The 20091-nt window shown below is 40.1% G+C and overlaps 1 protein-coding gene across 1 annotated transcript in view; it reads left to right on the top strand.

Moving 5' to 3' along the window:
* The first annotated feature begins 8960 nt into the window (after window positions 1-8960).
* Window positions 8961-20091, top strand: part of LOC144199665 (neural-cadherin) — a 72813-nt gene continuing 61682 nt past the window's right edge. The window contains exon 1 of the mRNA XM_077721478.1: window positions 8961-9890. Coding sequence (XP_077577604.1) covers window positions 8975-9890 — 916 coding nt within the window. The 5' untranslated portion in view covers window positions 8961-8974. The remainder of the gene's footprint in view (window positions 9891-20091) is intronic.

The following is a 20091-nucleotide window of genomic DNA, read 5'->3' as shown; positions in this document are numbered from 1 at the left end:
GGCCTTAGGGCGGCCATCTTGGTAAGGGCAACATTCTTGTCAAAGACTGTGCATTATCATTAAACGGAAGTCCTCACTAGCTTATTTTTCAAAGCGTTTTAAAAGATTATTTCCTCACTACAAGCACCAAAAAAAGTCTTTTTTGCCCATACCAAACCAGCCCCGGGGCGGCCATCTTGGTAAGGGCAACATTTCTGTCAAGGTCCGCGCATTATCATTAAACTAAAGTCCTCTCTAGCTTATTTTTCAACCCTTTTAAAAAGATTATTTCCATACCGCAAGCACCAAAAAAACCTTTATTCGCCCATACCAAAGCAGCCTCCGGGCAGCCATCTTGGTAGAGGCAACATTCCTATTAGAAGATCATTGCATCACTTTCAAAGCATTTCAAAGCTCGTTAGGACTTCATTTTATTGTGAATGCATCCACTTTGGTGGGAATGTCGCCTTTGGGCGGCCATCTTGGTAGGGGCGATAAATGGTAAATTCATGCTCCTGCTGTGAATTGAAACAATTTCATCACCAGTGGACGTGGCCGGTCGGCAGCGTATAAAGAAACTTTCAAGACTACCATCACTTGACACCCAAACGTGGCGCCGACATTGATTTCCTCACGTTTTAATTAAATAAAAAATCCAAAGCGCAGCCCGGCATCCACGCCTCTTTGAAGCCACGCCATTTGGCCGCCGTCCAAGTCGCTCATCTCATCCCAAACTCCCTTTTTTATGCTGCAATCGCGCACATTTACAAGCGGGGAGGGGCGGGGGGTTCGGACAAGCGGTTCTCATGCGCCCGCCCGCCCGCTTTGACCCACTTTATCACACGTACGCTAACGTCGGAACGGTCGGCAGTTGGGTTCTCGAGTTTCTTTTGCCAAGTCGTTCGTCAAAAGAAGGATTTGCACCGGGAAATTTCCCAATGGTGTCATTGGGCCAGCTCGGGTGCTAAACATAAGGAGTGGGGGCCAAGGTTGGCACGCCGAGGCATTTTGTGCGGCCCGGAAATTGAAGAAAGTCTAGGTTTTTTATGCTTAAACCTTTTGGAGTAAAATGATAATGAAATATCCAAAAATCAGAGAATACATATTTTGTTTTGTTTGTTTATGGTGTTTGTTTTGGGTTTTTTAAATCTATTTTTTTTAGTTCTATTTGTCTTTTTAACATGTTGAAATCGTCATGTGGAAACATTAGCTTTAGGTAAGATGCTAGATGAATCTAATCCAATCAAAAACTGAGAAAAACAAAACAACAAACTGGAGAAAACAAAGAGCCACTGCACCCGTGCGGGCGCCATCTTGGATCCAAAATCTTAAATCATTCTGTTTATCACGTTAACATGCGACGTTTATCATGTGACCTGATATTATCATATTCAAAATATGAAACAAATGAAACTTTTGCGCCTTATGACATGAATTTACAATGTTAGAATATCATTTTATTGTGAAATTCATCATGTTATTATCATTTATGGTGCAAAACCTAGCAAGTATTTGAAATGATTACTTTACAATGTAAAAAAAATCAATACGCAAGGACATAAAAGTCATGCTAAATGCTAAATTAATCGGTTAAAATGGAAGTTTATCCCATTTAATTTTAATAACACGCTCGCAGCTGTTAAGGGATAAAGAAACCAAATGTGAAACAGCTTCATTTCCCTTTCAAAATAAAACATTAAGCTTAAATTTACAAATCAAATGAGGTGTCAAGTGATGTAACCTTGGGGTGAAGCTCTTACCACCTCTGGTCATGTGACATTAAGACCTCATGAATATTAATGAGCCCAACGCTGCCGCCCTGTGGACACGTTTTAAATTTGCCGTCATTTCTCGCGGCTCGTCATATTCACGTGGTAATTATCATGGTAGCCTCCAGGGGACGACGGCGAACACGCGAGATGAGGCCATGAATAAATGTTTGGGAAATGTCTTAGCATGTGGCTAATATGCTAATATTTTTCCGGTAATGTCACGCTACTAATGCTTCAGAGCATCTTTTATAGGACGTTAATTTACGGGACAAAACAGGAAGTTAGGCATTTTGTTTTTAAGCAGCTCGTTTTTAAATCCCCTTAGAACGGGGGTGAGCAATGTGGGGCTTGCGGGCCAGAAGTGGCCCGATCTGGCGTCCAATTTAAACTGGAGCTAATGTCAATAATATCAATTCCTTCGCAATTAAATATCATATCGATATTTTAGTATAAATAGTTTTCGATTACTGTATTTTCTCGCATATTAGCCGCCTCTGCGTATAAGCCGCACCCTGAAAATTGCCTTAAAATGGTTAAATATTTACAATTTCTCTCGTATAAGCCGCCTCTTGATTCACAATTTTCACTTCCATATTCATGGTTTTAATAGGGAGTACAAATGTGTTATTTTGAAGGGCAAATCTTTAGAAAAATCATTGCACATGGTATTTCTGAGATACTATATCAATTGAAAATAACTTATGCTGGACAGTACATTATTTGGCTCTATTTCATAAGAAAGTTAATTTTAAAAAGTAAGTCATGTGACCAGTACAACCAGTAAATGTATCCATTGCGGTCTAGTTTTTCATCCTTAGATAAAATGGTGGCACCCACATTGAGTTTTTTCCCATTTTATGCAAGATATGTTTATTTTTTTTCTTGAATTTCATTCTTAGACATCAATATTTACATTTTTTTATCGTTTTATCCATTTATCTTTTCTCTATTTTGAAATAAATGACCATATCAGCCGCATAGTCTTGCATTATGGCGTTTTTCGCATGTCAAGTCTAATTTATGCGCATATAAGCCGTACCATTGTTTTTTTTTTGGAACAACAAATGTGGCTGGAGTGTCCCAATACTTTGGTCCCACGCTAGAAAGACGGCAATTTGACTTCTTTGAAGGAGGGAGATGTAAACGCAGTAGGAGTTGAAGGATTAATATAGTGACAGTTACACACACACACACACACACACACACACACACACACACACACACACGTATAGGCAGTCGCACACTGATTGAGTGATTGGTTGACGGCCATTTCCTGTCCGTCTGCATGTGTTTAAAACCTGGAAGATGTTGGAGTGCCAAGAACGAAATGCAGACTCACAGACAATGCGGAGTCCGTCTTGAAGACAAATCAATCACGCTTTTAGGGGTGCTTAGGACAAGTTTGCCTTCACTAGCAAGTTTGGGGTGAGAATACAGACACAGAAAAAGACCATTTAGACGTAAATAAATACGTCATGAATAAGTTTTTATTTATTTTTGGCTTAATTCATGGTATTCATGACAACCAAATTTCACATTGACACAGAAAAATACGTTTTACACATAAATAAATAGCTCATAAATAAGTTTTTATTTATTTTTGGCTTAATTCATGGTATTAATGACAACCAAATTTCATGTTGACACAGAAAAATGCATTTTACACATCAATAAATAGCTCATAAATAAGTTTTTATTTATTTTTGGCTTAATTCAAGGTATTCATGACAACCAAATTTCACATTGGTATAGAAAAATACATTTTACACATAAATAAATAGCTCATAAATAAGTTTTTATTTATTTTTGGCTTAATTCATGATAAACATGACAACCAAATTTCATGTTGACACAAAAAAATACATTTTACACATAAATAAATAGCTCATAAATACGTTTTTATTTATTTTTGGCTCAATTCATGATACCCATGCCAACCAAACTTCACATTGACACAACAAAACTGCTTCTGGGGTTGAATTTTCAAAATAAAAGTATCAAACAAGAGTCAACAATTTAGATTTTTCTGCAAAAACTGTTTTTTTTTGTATCTTTTCAGGCAAATCGGAGTATTTTATCACCCTGATGCCTCAACACCAAATTTTGGGCCAGCCAGGTCACTTCAGATGACGCTAACCGCTAATTCTTCGCTACTATTCGGAACCCCTACAAAAACGGTAGGTTTTACGCGGGTCGAAATTCTCCAAATGGGTTTAAAAGCAGTCGTTAGCAAAATGTCTTTTTGGTAGTGGAAAGGGCACAAATGGAGGTTTTAACACCTTAAAAGCTAGCGTTAGCGCATTAGGGGAAAAAAACAACCAGTATTAGCTCACCACCGTTAGCCTTTTAAATGTTAGACTACCCTCGTTTAGGTTTTAAAAGTGCCTGGTGTGCTTTGGTGATGGAAAAACATCATTATAATTTTTAAGGCAAACTAAAAATATATTTTGGTGTCCTCAATCTGCAGCTGCCGACGTTAATTACACCTCGTAAAGGGATTACACGTGCGCGCTAAAAGGGATAATGCGCCATATTGCGCCCGCCGTGTTTACATCACGCGTTTCGTTGGCTAATGCCACTCGATAAATTAACGGACATAAATAACAAGATGGCTTGGCTGACGGGCCTGAAAAATAGCCTTTGAAATTTCAAATCAGAAACAATAAGCAGCTTTAATTGGTTTTGAGCGCAGGACGGAAAATGGAGGCCATTTTTTTTGCATCGGGCTCGCAGTTCTGGGATCGTGGGTTCGATCCCGGGTGTGCATGTTCTCCTTGGGGTTGCGTGGGGTTTCACCGGGTACTGGTGGACACTAGAAATGGCTTCGTTTGATTCAGGCTGTCCCTTAGAACACAGTTGGTGTCAAAGTGGTGGCCCGCGGGCCAAATTTGGCCCGCCGGATCATTTTTTTGTGGTCCGAGAAAGTAAATCATGAGTGTCGACTTTTTGTTTTAGGATCAAATTAAAATGAAGAGTATAGATGTATATTTATGTATATATATAATTTTTTCCCCGATTTTCCCCTTTTAAATCAATAATTGTCATTTTTTAATCCATTTTTGAGTTCAAAAATAATTTTGTAAAATCTAAAAGTTTATATAAAAAAATCTAAAATAAACATTGTTTTAGATCAATAAAAAAACTGAATATTCAGGGACTTTAATCCAGTTCTTTTAATCCATTTATTTAAAAAATATCTAAATATTCTATCTAAAAAGGTCCCGCCCACCTAAAATCAAGTTGACTTTAAAGCGGCCCGCGAACCAACCCGAGTCTAACACCCTTGCCCTAGGTGGTGGCAAAGTCAGCTGGGATAGGCTCTGGCACCCCTCGCGACCCTTGGAGAAACACACATGTTATTTGGTAGCTAGACCCCCAAATAGACAACATGGCACGGTTTGACTTTGATTTTTGTTTTGGTTCCGAGCGAACATCTCGCCAGTTAGTTTTCTGTGCAAACATCAAATTGCATCCCATCATGCATCTGAGTGCAGGAGACGCGGGTGCCTTTTTTGATTGACAGCTCTTTGAAAACACTGTTATTAGAGGCAGAGTGGAAAGAAATAGCTTCAAACAGACACTCCACGTGGCTTTTAATGTGCGCCTTTGCGTCTCAACTTTCTTCTACTTCGGGGGGTGTCGAACTCGCTTTGGTTGGCGGGCTAAATTCATGCCAGAGGATCTCGGTTGGATATTTTTGGCTAACTCACCTTCCACCATACAACTTACCGTATTTTCTCGCATATTAGCCGCTTTGCATATAAGCTACACCCTTAAAATTGCCTTAAAATCATTGAATTTGACAATTTCTCTCGTATAAGCCGCCCCCTGATTCACAATTTTCACCTTTGTATTCATGTTTTCTCTCTCTCGCATATTAGCCGCTTTTGCGTATAAGCCACGCCCTTAAAATTGCCTTAAAATCATTGAATTTGATAATTACTCGCGTATAAGCCGCCCACAGATTCCCAAATTTCTCTGTATACATGTTTTTTGTTGGGTTTATTCTGTATGCTATTATATATGTGCCCATTAATCATTATATGTATGTGTGGAATATTAATCATTATATGTTAAAATGATATATTAAGTTTTAATAGGGAGTACAAATGGTTTACTTTGAAGGTAAATTTTAAGAAAAATCATCGCACGTGGTATTTCTGAGATAATTTATGACTCAAAAACAACATCTACTGGATTGCACATTATTTGGTTCAATATCATAACAAAGTGAAATTAAAAAAGGAAGTCATGTGACCAGTACAACCAGGAAGTGTGTCTTTAACAGTCTAATTTCTCATCCATAGGTAAGATGGCGGCGTCCCGAACGAGCTAGTAAGTGAGTTTTTTTCACATTTTAAGCAAAATATGTTAATTTTTTTTTCTTGAATTTCATTCATAGACATAGAAATAAATTTACTTCAGCGTTTTATCTGTTTATCTTTCCTCTATTTTGAAATAAATGACCATATCGGCCACATTGTCTTGCGTTATGGCGTTTTATGCTAAGTTTTATGCTAATTTGTGCGCATATAAGCCGCATTTGGGTTTTTTACATTATTTTAACTAACCCTTAAAAAAACATTTTTTGCAAAAAATGAACCCATTTAATTCTTTAGGTACATTCTGTACTCTATTATTTTTTTTAAATGATTTCTTAATCATAATTAGAGTTTGCGGTCATTATGATGGGGGAAGGAAAGCAGGTTAGATAATGATACAATTTGGCTGTCAGTCACCTACGATTGGAAAACATGGCCGCAATTTGGAGTGTCATTGGACGGCTGGTCTCCATCTGCTGCCAAAACATGCACAGACGTGAGCGCACCGCAATTATACGTCCGTCAGGTTGATGCTTGTCAGATTGCCGTGCGACATTTTGCGGATGGATTGAAAGTGATTTTGAAGCATCTGTCGGAAGGTTGGACCACACAAAGGTCTTCTTGGTGGTCAGGTGACTTGACATATGGTTGTGGAGATTTGCCATGTGGTCATGTGACTTGTTTGTGGCATGGCGGTGGTTCACTGTAGGGTCGTGTGACTTGATGATAAGGTCACATGGTTTCAGGGTGCTGTGTGGCTAAGTTGTGTGGTCATGTGACTTCACAGTATGGCCATTGGGATGCTTTAAGGCAATGGTGTGAAAGTGGAGGTCGGAGGGCAGAATGTGGCCCGCCGCATCATTTTGTGCGGCCCGGGAAAGTCAATGATGAGTGCCGACTTTCTGTTTTAGGATCAAATTAAAATTAAGAGTATAGTTGTATATTACATTTCCTGATTTTGCCACTTTTAAATCAATAATTGTCATTTTTTAATCAATTTTTTTCAGTTTTTAGTTAAAAAATCATTTAGAAAAATCTAAAAATATATATAAAAAAAGCTAAAATAAACATTGTTTTAGATCTATAAAAATGGAATATTCAGGGCTTTTAATCCAGTTCTTTTAATCCATTTATAAAAAAAATATCTAAAAATTATATCTAAAATTATCCGGCCCACTTGAAATCAAGTTGACGTTAAAGCGGCCCGCGAACCAACCCGAGTCTGAAACCCTTGCTGTAACACCATGTGACGTCACTGTATGGTCATTTGACTTCACTGTATAGTCATGTGACATCAATGTGAGTTCATATGATGTCACTGTATGGTCATTTCACTTCGCTGTATTATCATGTCACTTCACTGTGTGATGACATCACTGTATGGTCATGTGACTTTATGGTATAGTCATGGTACTTCACTGTAAGTCCATCCGACTTTACTGTATGGTCATGTGACTTCACCCTATAATAATGTGACTTAATTGTCTGATCATGTGACTTTACTGTAAGACAGGGGTGGCTAAATCTGGTCCTCGATACAATAAAGGCAGACATTTTGAGGCCATATATTGGCGGAAATTCATATTTTGAATATTTCACGTTGTCTATTTTTCCTAATGTTGGAACTGACTCCGTCAGAATGACAACCCTAGCGATTAGGGCGCGGTTTTGATGTCCGTTTTATTTCTTTTTTGTCTCGTTTGAAGCTTAACTGGAGAACAAGGCAATAAAAGCCGCAACAAAGTCGTTGCGTTGAACCTCAGCGTCATTTCGCCATCTCGCTCTCAAAGCGCCGCTCGGCTTTCATCGCCAACATGTGGAGATCATTCTGACGTCTCCGAGGGGGGCTTCCTCTCCCCAACGCCGCTTTGAGCTGTCATTTTCTTTCAAAGCAAAGAAAGCGCATTCATGTCGACAAAAGTGTATTTCACAATCCCCCCAATTCAAAACATCTGAGAACCGCTGACGTCTCGCGTCACAAAGCAATTAGTCAAAACAGAAGAGCGTCAAAACGTCAACTGCGCTCGACCATTCCTAAGGGGATTGGTCGCTAGGTGCCTTTTGTTTCAGTGCCTTTGACGGCGCTAGGCGTCCAATCCATTGTGAGTTGAATGAAGACAAAATGGGATAGACTAATTTTAATTTTTGATTGTAGTTCTTTTGATACCTAAAATATTACTCAGAATTATTTTTTGTCACTCAATATTATGTTTTTTTTTAAATAACTATTTATTTTATTTAAATAAACAATTGTATTCCAAAATACAATGTGGGCCGCAAAATATTGACCCTGGGCCGAATTTGGCCCCTGTGCCACAGGTTTCACAAACCATTTATTTATTCATGCATTTATTCATTTTTAAAATGAAATAAATACATTCTCATTGCCTATTGGAAAATACTGGTATACATTTGGGCCGAAAAATATTGACCCTGGGCCAAATTTGGCCCCTGTGCCCCAGGTTTGATTCCAATGATCTATTTGAATGTTCAAAAAATAGAATAAAATAAAATAAAAAGCTAAAGTATAATAAAGTAAAGTATAAACGTGGTGATCCTGCAATTTAGCTTTAAAAAAATAGCCCAAAAATAATGTCTTTCTTCCTCCCTGTCATTCAAACCTGCCTCCTGCTTTCCAATTGGTCCATCCCCTGATGGGCTGGGCGGAGCCTAGAGAGCCACATGGAACCCTTGGGGTCGCCTCTCCCCCTTTTCACTCTCATCCAGTATCCCGTCGCATCCACTAGTCACTCCTCGCCTTTTCTTTTTCTTTTTTTCAACTTTACCAAGTTATGGACGTTAGGCTTTTCAATGTAGCATTCCAAAAAAGGCAAGTTTAACTAAATTATCATTTTTTGGAAACGTTCGCTTTTAAGCTTTTTTTTTATCTTTAATGGAAACATGGGCAAAAAAGAAGTCTTTGCTCACTTCCTGCTCTTGATTTGCATCTCGGTCCACCTGCTCGCCACTTCCGCTCGGCACTTGCACTACTCCGGGCGAATCGCGGAAAACTCCCCGCCTGGGACCCCCGTAGCCGGGGTAGCCATCCCCGTGTTAACCGGCGTCTGCTCCGGACGTGGAGCCACGTTGAAGGGCAGCTATGCGTCCGATTTCCGCCTCGTTCGCATCCACGGTCGTCGACCACGCTGGCTTCTGGTGTCGAACAAACGTCTGGACCGAGAGTTCATCGCCATGTATGAGCTCAGCGTGGCTCGGTGCGCCGGAGTTTGGGTTCCGGTCCAAGTGGAGGTGACGGACATTAATGACAACGCACCTCGTTTTACTTCGGCTAACCGGAGCGTGGAGGTGGACGAGTCGACCCCATTCGGGACAGAGTTGGCTCGCTTGGACGCTAAAGACGAAGACGCCGAAGCGAATGGACGCTTGACTTTTTACGCATGGCCCCACTCTGCTTTGCTCCGGGTGGAGCCCGAGAGTGGACAGGTGACTCTGGTAGGCTCCCTCCGCGGCTTGAGTCGCCTAATTACCCGGCTGTACGTCAAAGACGGCGGGGAGCCGCCGCTGGTTGGTGGGCCGCTGGTCCTGGAGGTCCTGGTTCGGCGTGGTTCAAGGCGGAAGTCGCGCGCCCTGCAACGGGAGGAGGAAGACACTTATGCCGTTAGTGTTCCGGGAGGAACCGGCGTTGGGGACTTGCTATTCACCGTCCCCGATCGGAGGTTCGAACGCCGATGGTTCGAGGTGAACTCCGAGGAAGGATCGATGCCGGTGCACGTGGAGAGAGACTCGGGGAGAGTTTTCCTGGCACGTCGTTTGACGGAATCCGTGGAAGTCTTGGTCAAGATTCACAAACAAGGGGGTGAGTAAGAATATTTTGCTTATTATTTATGTGATGGTTGAGTCTGGTTCAGAAAATGTTATGCAGGGATTTGTTTGTTTTGGCGTGGGTAAACATGTTGTATCTCAAAGAGCAGGGGTGGTGGACTAGTTCGACTCAAAGAGCCAAAAAATGTAAACTGAGTCAAAAAGGAGTCACTTCGTACATCAGAAGCAAAAAAAAAATACAATCTGCCAAATTATTTTTAAAATAGATTATATTTGTTTTTAGATGGGTACTGATGAATTGAAGTGTTTTAAGATAAATAAGGAAATGTTAAAAAAAATATGATAAGAAGTGAAGAACCGCATTCATTTTGGCCAGGAGCCACGTGTGGCTGTAGAGCCGTGTGTTCGCCACCCCTGTCAAAGAGAGTCACACTTGTCAGGTAGGTGTTGTTTTTTTGCGCCATCTGGTTTGTCTTAGTGCTTGTTTGTTTTGGTTCCATTTTACAAAGAGTAGGCCGCTTGTTTTGTGTGCTAAGGTAAGTGTTTGAAGGCAGTCGCAGATGTTTTGGGGGGTCTTGATCTCAGGGAAAGTGACTTTTGAAGTGTGTATTTGAAAAAGATGTTCTGGAAATTGAGAAAAATGGCCGCATAATTGCTGTTTGCATGGATTTGACAGTTTTTTTGTGTGTGGGTACACTTGTTTCATTTTGCTGAGTCAGGTTTTCGAATGCACCTTGGGGTTGTGTTTACGACTGTTGTCCACTTTAAGACAAGTAACAGACTTCCTGTGCATTTTTAGAGATTGTTCCTTGAGACTTTTTTGTGGGTTTCCTGATGATAGACATGTCTACCAAATTTCGTGTTGCGAGGTGAAACCGTATTCGGGGGCTGAATTTTCGAATCAGATCAAAGACACTGTAAATTGATCAAATGTAGGCACAGCCGTTCACTTCAAACCAAAATAGCAGACTTACCGTGTATTTTCGAGTATAGGTTCTTGAGACATTTTTGTGGGTCTTGTTCTGATAGACATGTCTACCAAATTTCATGTTGCTAGGTGAATCCATATTCAGGGGCTGAATTTTCAAAACACATTAAATACATTGTAAATTAATCAAATTTAGCCATAGCCGTTCACTTCAAACCAAAATAGCAGACTTACCGTGTATTTTTGGGTATGGCCGCTTGAGACTTTTTTGTGAGTCTTCTTCTGATAGACATGTCTACCAAATTTCATGTTGCTAGGCGAATCCATATTCAGGGGCTGAATTTTTAAAACATTTCAAAGAACACCAAAAATCACTGCAGTAAAATGGCCACCTCAGCAATACACCGTCCTTGTTTGCTTTTAAGTACTTTTTCAAACATTTTTGTGGGTCAACTTATGATAGACACAGCTGCCAAACTTCAATTGAATTAAATCAATTTTAAAAACAAATAAATCCGTCTACAAGCCGCTTTCCGAACTAAAACAAAAATTGAAAACTCGCAGATTCATTAACGTTTATTAGTACAGAAAATGTCGAAAATATGTGGTCTCCTAAAACCTCCCAAAAAGTCTATTTTCTTACTCTAACTTGATTGACACGTTTTCAATGTAAAGGTCAACGTGTTCTTCATCCAAAACGGCCTTGCTGAGAACCAAATCCTTTTCAAACAAACTCATCGAGTGTCCAAGATGACAACGTCCTGTTTGACAAGATGAAACGACATCCAGATGCCGCTCACTAAGCTCCGCCCCCCTGTCCCTCAAATCTTGAAGCGGGGGGGCTCTAAACCGGCCCCCGTCTGGGCATCCGTTTGTTCAATCAGGGCTAGCCTCGCTGTTTATTTGCACTAATTAGCCATGTTTGCTCACCTGGACGTCCGACTGGTCCCCGTTTCTGTCAGCGGGGGGTGCCGGATTGACCCCCAGGACTGGTATTTTCCTTTTTTTTTTTTTTTTTAAGTCTGGTGGTCTTGTCTGGAACCTGATTTGTGGGACATGACGCTAAATGCTGACTAAATTCCGGCTTTGATTGAGGCGCTCTGGTTTTTGTCAGCGCGGCGCGACCAGTCGGATGACAAAACGCGGTTGTTTGCTATCCCCTAAAAATGTAGGGAGGGACGATGTAAAAGATCAGTGTGGTGTGGAGGCTTGAGGATTGTGATGAAAATGAGGTGAGAAAAATATCAGCTTGATGATGATTGATTGCCGTGACAACCGAGTGAAAGCGGTTTGTGACGTCCAATCATTTTTATTTATCGCTTTTTTAGGTTTTGGAATGAAAATTGTAGTTTTTATGAGTTAATGTGCATTTTTTGACCTATCAGAAGTGACTCTTAATACGAAAAAAATAAATTTTTTTGCTATCTGGTAAATCAAATTTCATTGGCTCCCATTGACCAATAGCAGCCAATAAAATAGTGACTTTCAATTTGTCCATTTGCAACCACTTTCCTTCCCAGTCCAAATAGATTGGACGTTTGTTAATGCCAAAAAATGAAAAAAACTCTATTGCCATCAAAAGTTATAAAAATAAAATAAAATTTACCGTAAATGTTAAAAACACTCTAATTAATCTGGTTGTAAAAAATACAACTCAATACTGTTAACAAATAAAAAGAAAAACAAAAATTTATACGACCAAAATATCTCATCTCACTTTCTGAGCCGCTTTATCCTCACTAGGGTTGCGGGGGGTGCTGGAGCTTATCCCAGCTGACTTCAAAACAAAGGTTAGGGACACTCTGAATTGGTCAGCCAATCACAGGGCACGATTATGACAAACAACTATTCACATTCATTCCTAGGGTCAAATTTAGAGTGTCCAATCAGCACCATGAATGTCTTTTGAATGTGGGAGGAACGCGGAATACCCAGAGAAAACCCACACAGGCTTGGGTAGAACATACAAACTCCCAAATAAATCCCGACTCACCCCAAAATGACCAAAAAGTGACCCCGAAATCACCCAAAATGTACCCGCATTGACCCAAACTCCAAAACAAATTCACGACTTACCCCAAAATGACCATAAAGTGACCCCGAAATGACCCAAAATGACCAAAAAGTGACCCCGAAATGACCCAAAATGTACCCGCATTGACCCAAACTCCAAAATGACCAAAAAGTGATTCTAAAATGACCCAAAATGTACCCGCATTGACCCAAACTCCCATTTTTTTTAACTTAAATTCCAATCTATGCTAGCTAACGACCACTTTAGCCTAGCCTGGCCATATTAATGTCTTTGTATATTCCATCTTTGTTCCCCTTTAAAAAGGTCAGACTGGAGCGCGTCAGCATGTGGTCGCCATCATTTCCCCGCCGGCGTTTTTTTTGCACACGCTAACACGCTAACACAAGCGCACACGCACCACCGTGTGGATCGAGAACGGTGTGATCAATGTTTGTGACAATGACAGACGCACAAATGCACTCGTGGTGAAGCCCACCCACCCGGGGGGCACGCCAGCTACTTTTTTTTAGCGTCGCGCGCAAGCTAACGCTCACGCCGCTGTGGCAGGTTGCTTTCCCCCTCCGGTCAAAAACGCACAATGGAATAAACCGTGGCGACAAACTTTGTGTTTCACCTCAGGGGTTCAAACAACCGCGTAAAAAACGCTTAACCTCACAAAGGGGGGTGTTGCTTTTTTGTATTTTGTATTTTAGGGGTCACTTTTGGTCAAATTTGGGTCATTTTCTATTGTTTCGGAGAGACTTTTGCAGATTTTTCTTGTTCGTTTGCTGATTTTGGGGTATTTCTAGGTGACTTTCTGTTGGTTTTGGGGTACTTTAAGGAATTGGTGTCAAAGTGGCGGTCCGGGGGCCAAATCTGGTCCACCGGATTATTACGTGTGGCCCGGGGAAGTTTATCATGAGTGTCGATTTACAGTTTTAGGATCAAATTAATATGATAGATATAGATAATAAATTTACTGATTTCCCCCCCCCTTTTAAATCAATAATTGTCATTTTTTTAAGTTCCAAAATCATTTAGAAAAATCTAAAAATACACAAAAAAAGCTGAACATTGTTTTAAATCTTTAAAAAACTGAACATTTAGGGTTTTTAATCCAGTTCTTTTAATCCATCATAAAATGTATATTAAATTTCCCTGATTTTTTTTCCCGCCCTTAAATGAATAATTGTCATTTTTAATAAATTTTTTCTGTGTTTTTAGTTCAAAAATTATTGTAAAATCTAAAAATATATAAACAAAGCTAAAATAAACATTGTTTTAGATCTATAAAAAAACTGAATATTCAGGGTTTTTAATCCAGTTCTTTTAATCCATTTATAAAAAAAATTGAAATTTCGAAAAAATGACAGCACCCACAGAAAACCCACAGAGCACAAGGACAACACGCATTTTTGGCAACTTTTCCAAGCCCAAACAAATTGCTCTTTTATTGTAGTCCGTGTCAAAATGAATTTGACACCTACAAGCCATAGCAGGACATCCTAATACTTTATCGACGGCCTTTAATCGGCCGTCGCCCGGAGCGAGGCCGCTCGCCGACCGGGACAAGGTCGTCCGATCGGAATTGGCACCCGAGCGGTCACCGTGGAAACGTCAATGGCATTCCCGGAATCAACCGATTTGGACGTCTATGCCTGTCGTCATTCGTCCTTCAATAGTTTAAGACGGAAAGTTGGGATTCTTGACAAAGACGGCGTAGCGTGGCTAATGTCGTTAGCGGGTGGGACGTCCGTCAAAATTTGAATCCGTCACGCCGGGCGCCCTCGAGGGATGACAAGGGCCGGGGGGAGATGAGGGCCAGGGGCTTATCTGCAAATGGCGATTCTCATTTGGTCATTCAAAGGCAAAAAAGGGCCAACTTTGTTAAAAAAACTTGTCATGAAGTAGTAAAGGGACGTGCTAAGAATGTTAAATTTTGATGAGATTCCATTTTAAACCAAGTCAAATCATTCTTAGGGGCCATTTTGTAGTTTTACATTGAGGAGGTCAAAGGTCAGGCCGTCATGGCGGTCATTGCAGTGTAAATTTTTTGGAGACCGAGTGTTGTCTTTGGTAGTCTGTGAGGGAAGTTTTGGGTTGATGAGGTCAAAGGTCATACAGTTATGGCGGTTTTTCCCAGTATAAATGAATTGGACATCTATTGCCGTCAATGGTAGTCTGTGAGTTAACTTTTGGGATGATGTCAAAGGTCATGCCAGACTCTGGGCGTTTAATGTCATCATTGGCAGCCTGTGAGGTCAATTTTGGGCTAACCAGGTCAAAGGTCAGACAGTCATGGCAGTCTTCCCAATTTAAATGAATTGGACATCTATTGCAATCAACGGCAGCCTCTGAGTTAAATTTTGGAGTATGATGGGGTTAAAGGTCAGATAGTCATGACTGGTTTTCCCAGTTAAAAACGGATTGGGCGTTTAACGTCGGCATAGTCAAAGGTCAAACAGTTATGAGTGGATTTCATAGTCAAAACGGATTGGGAGTTTATTGTCATCATTGGCAGCCTGTGAGTCGAATTTTGCGGTTATAAGGTCAAAGGTCACAGTGTTGAGACAATTGCTGCCAGGTCTCCTAGTCAAAACGGATTGGCAAGTTGATAATGAATGAACATTGGAGGGCTAACCAACAGACATCAAGTCAGGATGTTGTTTGGTCTTGTATCCTCGTTAACAGACTTTTAAAAAAACCTCTACGACAGGGGTGTCAAACATACGGCGCGCGGGCCGGATCCGGCCCGTCTGGTGATTTGGTACGGCCCGGGGAAGAAAGCTGCACCGTATAAAAAAAATATGAATTTTCTTTAAAATGTGTAGTTCTTGTATTATCCACTAGGGGGCGCAAGGTTTTAGTACGTGCAGACAAGATGAATTGACATTTATTTATGTTCTTTTGTTATTCTCTTGTTCATAATATATTGTTCATAATGTAAAAGGAAAATTCTTTTATCAAACATTTTGATAATTTACTCATTCTTTGCACTAATTATTAGTATTAGTGATTAATACAAAGTTAAAAAAGTGGGCTTATTGTTAGTTTTATGTAATTTTGCAATGAGTTTACTGGTCCGGCCCACTTGATATCAAATAAAGCCGTATTCGGCTCGCAGACCAAAGGTTTGACACCCCTGCTCTACGCCATTAAATTTGGAATATATATATATACATATTTATATGAATTTTTCCGTCCATTTCCGGTACTCGTAAGCAAGTAGATGCACTTTGAAAGGCCAAAATCAAAGATCCTCTACATGAAATATATAATAGCGACCACATCCGCTCTTTAATGGCGTCCCCGTAGTGTTGCGCGGTGGGCCTTTGGCGTCACTGCCAGGTTAGCGGGGGTCGCTCGGGGTCCGCTTGTCGTCAATTAAAGCTCAAAGCGCCAACGCCGACCCAGGCGGGAAGCGGGAGGACTTCATTCGACGGCGAGTGGCGAGGCAGCTGTCGGAAATCCCTGGAAAGCTGACCCACATGCGTTCCCGGCCACGCCGACACGCAAAATGGCGCACGCTTTCATGTCTGCTTCTTTGATAGCCAACCACCGACGCTTGGTTCGTGGCGCGCTGTTGGGATTTGGTCGCAAATCCCGTTAAATTCTCTCCATTCGTCACACTTTTAACATGCGCTTTATCGGTACTTTTTTGCTTATAAAAACTCCAAAAACTGATGGACACCTTTTTAGAAAAAAATCAATTTTTTCAACCGCTTATCCTCACAAAGGTCATGGGGGTGCTGGAGCCTATCCCAGCTGATTTCAGACTCTCTGAAATGGTGACCAGCCAATTGCAGCTTTTTAAAATTCGGCTAAAATTTCATGTTTTAACACCAAAAAAATGATTCCAATTAATTTTTATTGTTTTCATGAAGCAAATCCATTGACGTGGCTTAATACATTATTTTTTTACTTAATAAAACCATAAAAAATATTGCTCCAAGTCAGTTATGAACAAAAAGTGACAGGAAACTCAATAGGAAGTGATGTAGAACCAATAGGAAGTATTTAAAATGAACAGGGACCCCCATACTGCTTTAAAATCTACAGGAAGCCATTCCAAATCAACAGGAAATGACATCAATTGACAGGAAATGATCTCATTAGACAGAAAAGGATTTGGGAAATCGGAAGTAACCCAAAAATGTAACAAAATCAAAAGGAAATGACCCAAAATGAAGAAAAAATGACTCAAAATCAACAAAAAAAACCTGATTCTACCCAAAGCAAGTGGCAACTGCTCCAAAATCAACAGGAAGTGGCCCAGAAATTCTCCAAAATCAAAACAAACGTGACCAGGAAGAAGAAGTGACCCATAATTTCCATAAAATAAACAGGAACCAGTAAAATGTAGTCAGTGAATTAAAAAAAATATATACATATATATATACACACACAAAAATATGCAGTTAAAATCACATACATAAAGTAATAACAGTAATAATTCACACTCGTAGATTCCCAAACTTGCACGGAGAGCAAAATTTATGATGACAACAACGTAGTGGCGCGCCCGAGGGTGCGAGCCCTGGCCGTCTTGTCGCGCCCCATTTTCAGGCGCGCCGTCGCCGATGCTAACCTGCTTCAGATCCGATTACCGGCCGACCCGCCAAGAGGTGCGCGCTAACGCCGTGCCGGGGTGCCGTACCCGGGGGGTTAGTAGGATCACCTCCCACTAGAACTACAAAATACAAGTACACAAGTACAATGATCAAAAACTATATTTATTCAACATTATAGCTAAAAGAATATAATCTATACAATTAAAATGGTCACTACTTTAAATACTGTACTCCCAGTAATAATAGTTCATCTCCAATTGGTCTATAATCCTTATAAAGCATGATTTATGTGTGTATGTTAAGATTCTCTCGCTAAGTTTGTCCAAACCGTGCAACGTAGAGAGTTGAAATTTTTCAGGGTGGTCAGAAACAGTTGTCAGATCATAATAGATAATTATTGATTGATATCTGATAGTATAAATTTAAAAAATGGCTGTTTTAGTCCAAGTACTTTGTCTTTTTGTGGCCATGGGTTTGTTGTATGCGATATTTGATGGATTACTGTAACAAACATATTTAAAACGAAATTTTAAACTGGATTAGATGTCAATCACTGTCTATGGTAGTGAATGAATGATGCTCCTTGACCTTTGACCTTTATGATAATAACCTTTACTTTTTTTGTGGAGGGGGAAGGATTTAGTCCGCCTATATTGTGAAAAATGAGGAATCATTTAACAAAACTAAAAAAAATGTTTCCCTATGTGTTCAGTATTGGAGAAAATATTTAAAGTTGTTTTTATTCTAAGATTAAAAACATATTTTGACATCCTTTTTTTAAGAATGTTACAAACATGGAAGGAAACGATTATTTCTGCTTGCTTTGGCTTTTTCTGGAACTTTTTGATGTTTGGTGTGGGATGATAAAAGAGGGGGCGTCTAAAAAAATAAATAAAAAGAAAGTGGCTTCCAGGCCAGAGCGTGTTTTAACAAGATATGTGGACGCCATTTTCTTCTGCTTTTTCTCCTCTGGGCATTTCTCACAGTGGATTTTTATATTTTTTTATTGATGTAGCATTGGCACTTTGTAGCATTTCCTTTGACAAAATCCCATTTTTTCTTTGGGTGTGTGTTTTTGGGAATGTGGGAGGAAACCGGAGTACCCGGAGAAAACCCACGCAGGCCCTGGGAGAACTCCACAAACTCCACATATAGGTGGATTAACCTGGATTTGAACCCAGGATACCAGAGCTGTGAGGCCAATGTGCTAACCACTCCATTATTTACCAAACGTCCGGCGACCAAACGACCGGCGACCAAACCTCCGGCGACCAAACCTCCGGCGACCAAACCTCCGGCGACCAAACGTCCGGCGACCAAACGCCCGGCGACCAATTGTCCCACTATTTATAACTTATATCACAGGTGTGTTGTTATTTGTGCACTTCATGGTGAAGCTTTAAATCTCATTAAACCGTATTTCCACGACTATAAGTCGCACTTAAAAGTCTTAAATTTTCTCCAAAATAGACAGTGCGCCTTATAATACAGTGCGCCTTATAATACAGTGCACCTTAAAATACAGCGCGCCTTATAATACAGTGTGCTTTATATATGGAAAAATGTCATTCATTGAGGGTGCGCCTTATAGTCCTGAAAATACGGTACTTGCATATAATGACAATAAAAACATTATTTTAGGTGTCAAAACCAGCCTATGTTAGCCAACGTACCGCTAACCGTGCGCCATTTCCCATCATGCCGCTGGCTATGGAAGCCCATCACGACTACAAACATAAATGTTTTTGGTGGCGTTCGCACATAAAGCAAGAAGATTCACTCAAAAATTTCAAAGCGAGCGGAAAATAAGGCAGGAAGTGAAAAAGGGCGTCTCCGGGCTGTGCGTGTTTAGCTTTCCGCCATTAAGCTTGTTTTTGGGCCTTGAAAAAAACTAAAATAGTCCAAAATAAATAAATAAAAAGACCCTTGCTGAGTCAGGTGCGCACGCCTATAACCCGAGGATAAAAAAAATGAAGAAAAAAAAAACGTGGAAGATGAAGAAGGAGGAGGAGGAGGATGATGACGGACGGCGCGGCGCCCTCACATCACAGGCGGTTTGAAGTCGCTCGCCAGTGGTCGAAAAGCTCGGGGGGACGCCGCGAAGCCTCCAGCTGTTGCCGCCCGCTTCTTCGACATATTTGCTAATTGGACGCATATTTTTTAAAAAAGAGCGAATCAGCGGATTCGGTCACGGCGAGTTTTTTTTTTTTTTTTTTTCGTTTTAACGAGAACGCCGTCCCGACCAATTTGGACGAAATTGCCAATGTTACAAAATTGAATTAAATGCTTTTATTGTCATTATAAAAGTATAATGATATTCAAGGCTCAAAATAGCAGAAAAAAATAAACAGACAAATAAGTAATCCAAAAAAGTAATATCAATATACTTATATATTTAACGGACCATTTTAGATATAATCTTTTTTTTTTTATAAATGGATTAAATGAACTGGATTAAAAGCCCTGAATATTCAGTTTTTTATAGATCTAAAACAATGTTTATTTTAGCTTTTTTTAAAATATATTTTTAGATTTTACAAATGATTTTTGAACTAAAAACACAGAAAAAATAATAAAAAAATGGCAATGATTGATTTAAAATGGGGAAAATATGGAAATATATTATACATATATACTCTTCATTTTAATTTGATCCTAAAACAGAAAATCGACATTGACTTTCTCGGGCCGCACAAAATGATCCGGCGGGCCAGATTTGGCC

The sequence above is a fragment of the Stigmatopora nigra genome, chromosome 7 (genome assembly GCF_051989575.1).
Source record: "Stigmatopora nigra isolate UIUO_SnigA chromosome 7, RoL_Snig_1.1, whole genome shotgun sequence".
NCBI lineage: Eukaryota > Metazoa > Chordata > Actinopteri > Syngnathiformes > Syngnathidae > Stigmatopora > Stigmatopora nigra.
This window is presented reverse-complemented; position numbering and strand designations above follow the sequence as displayed.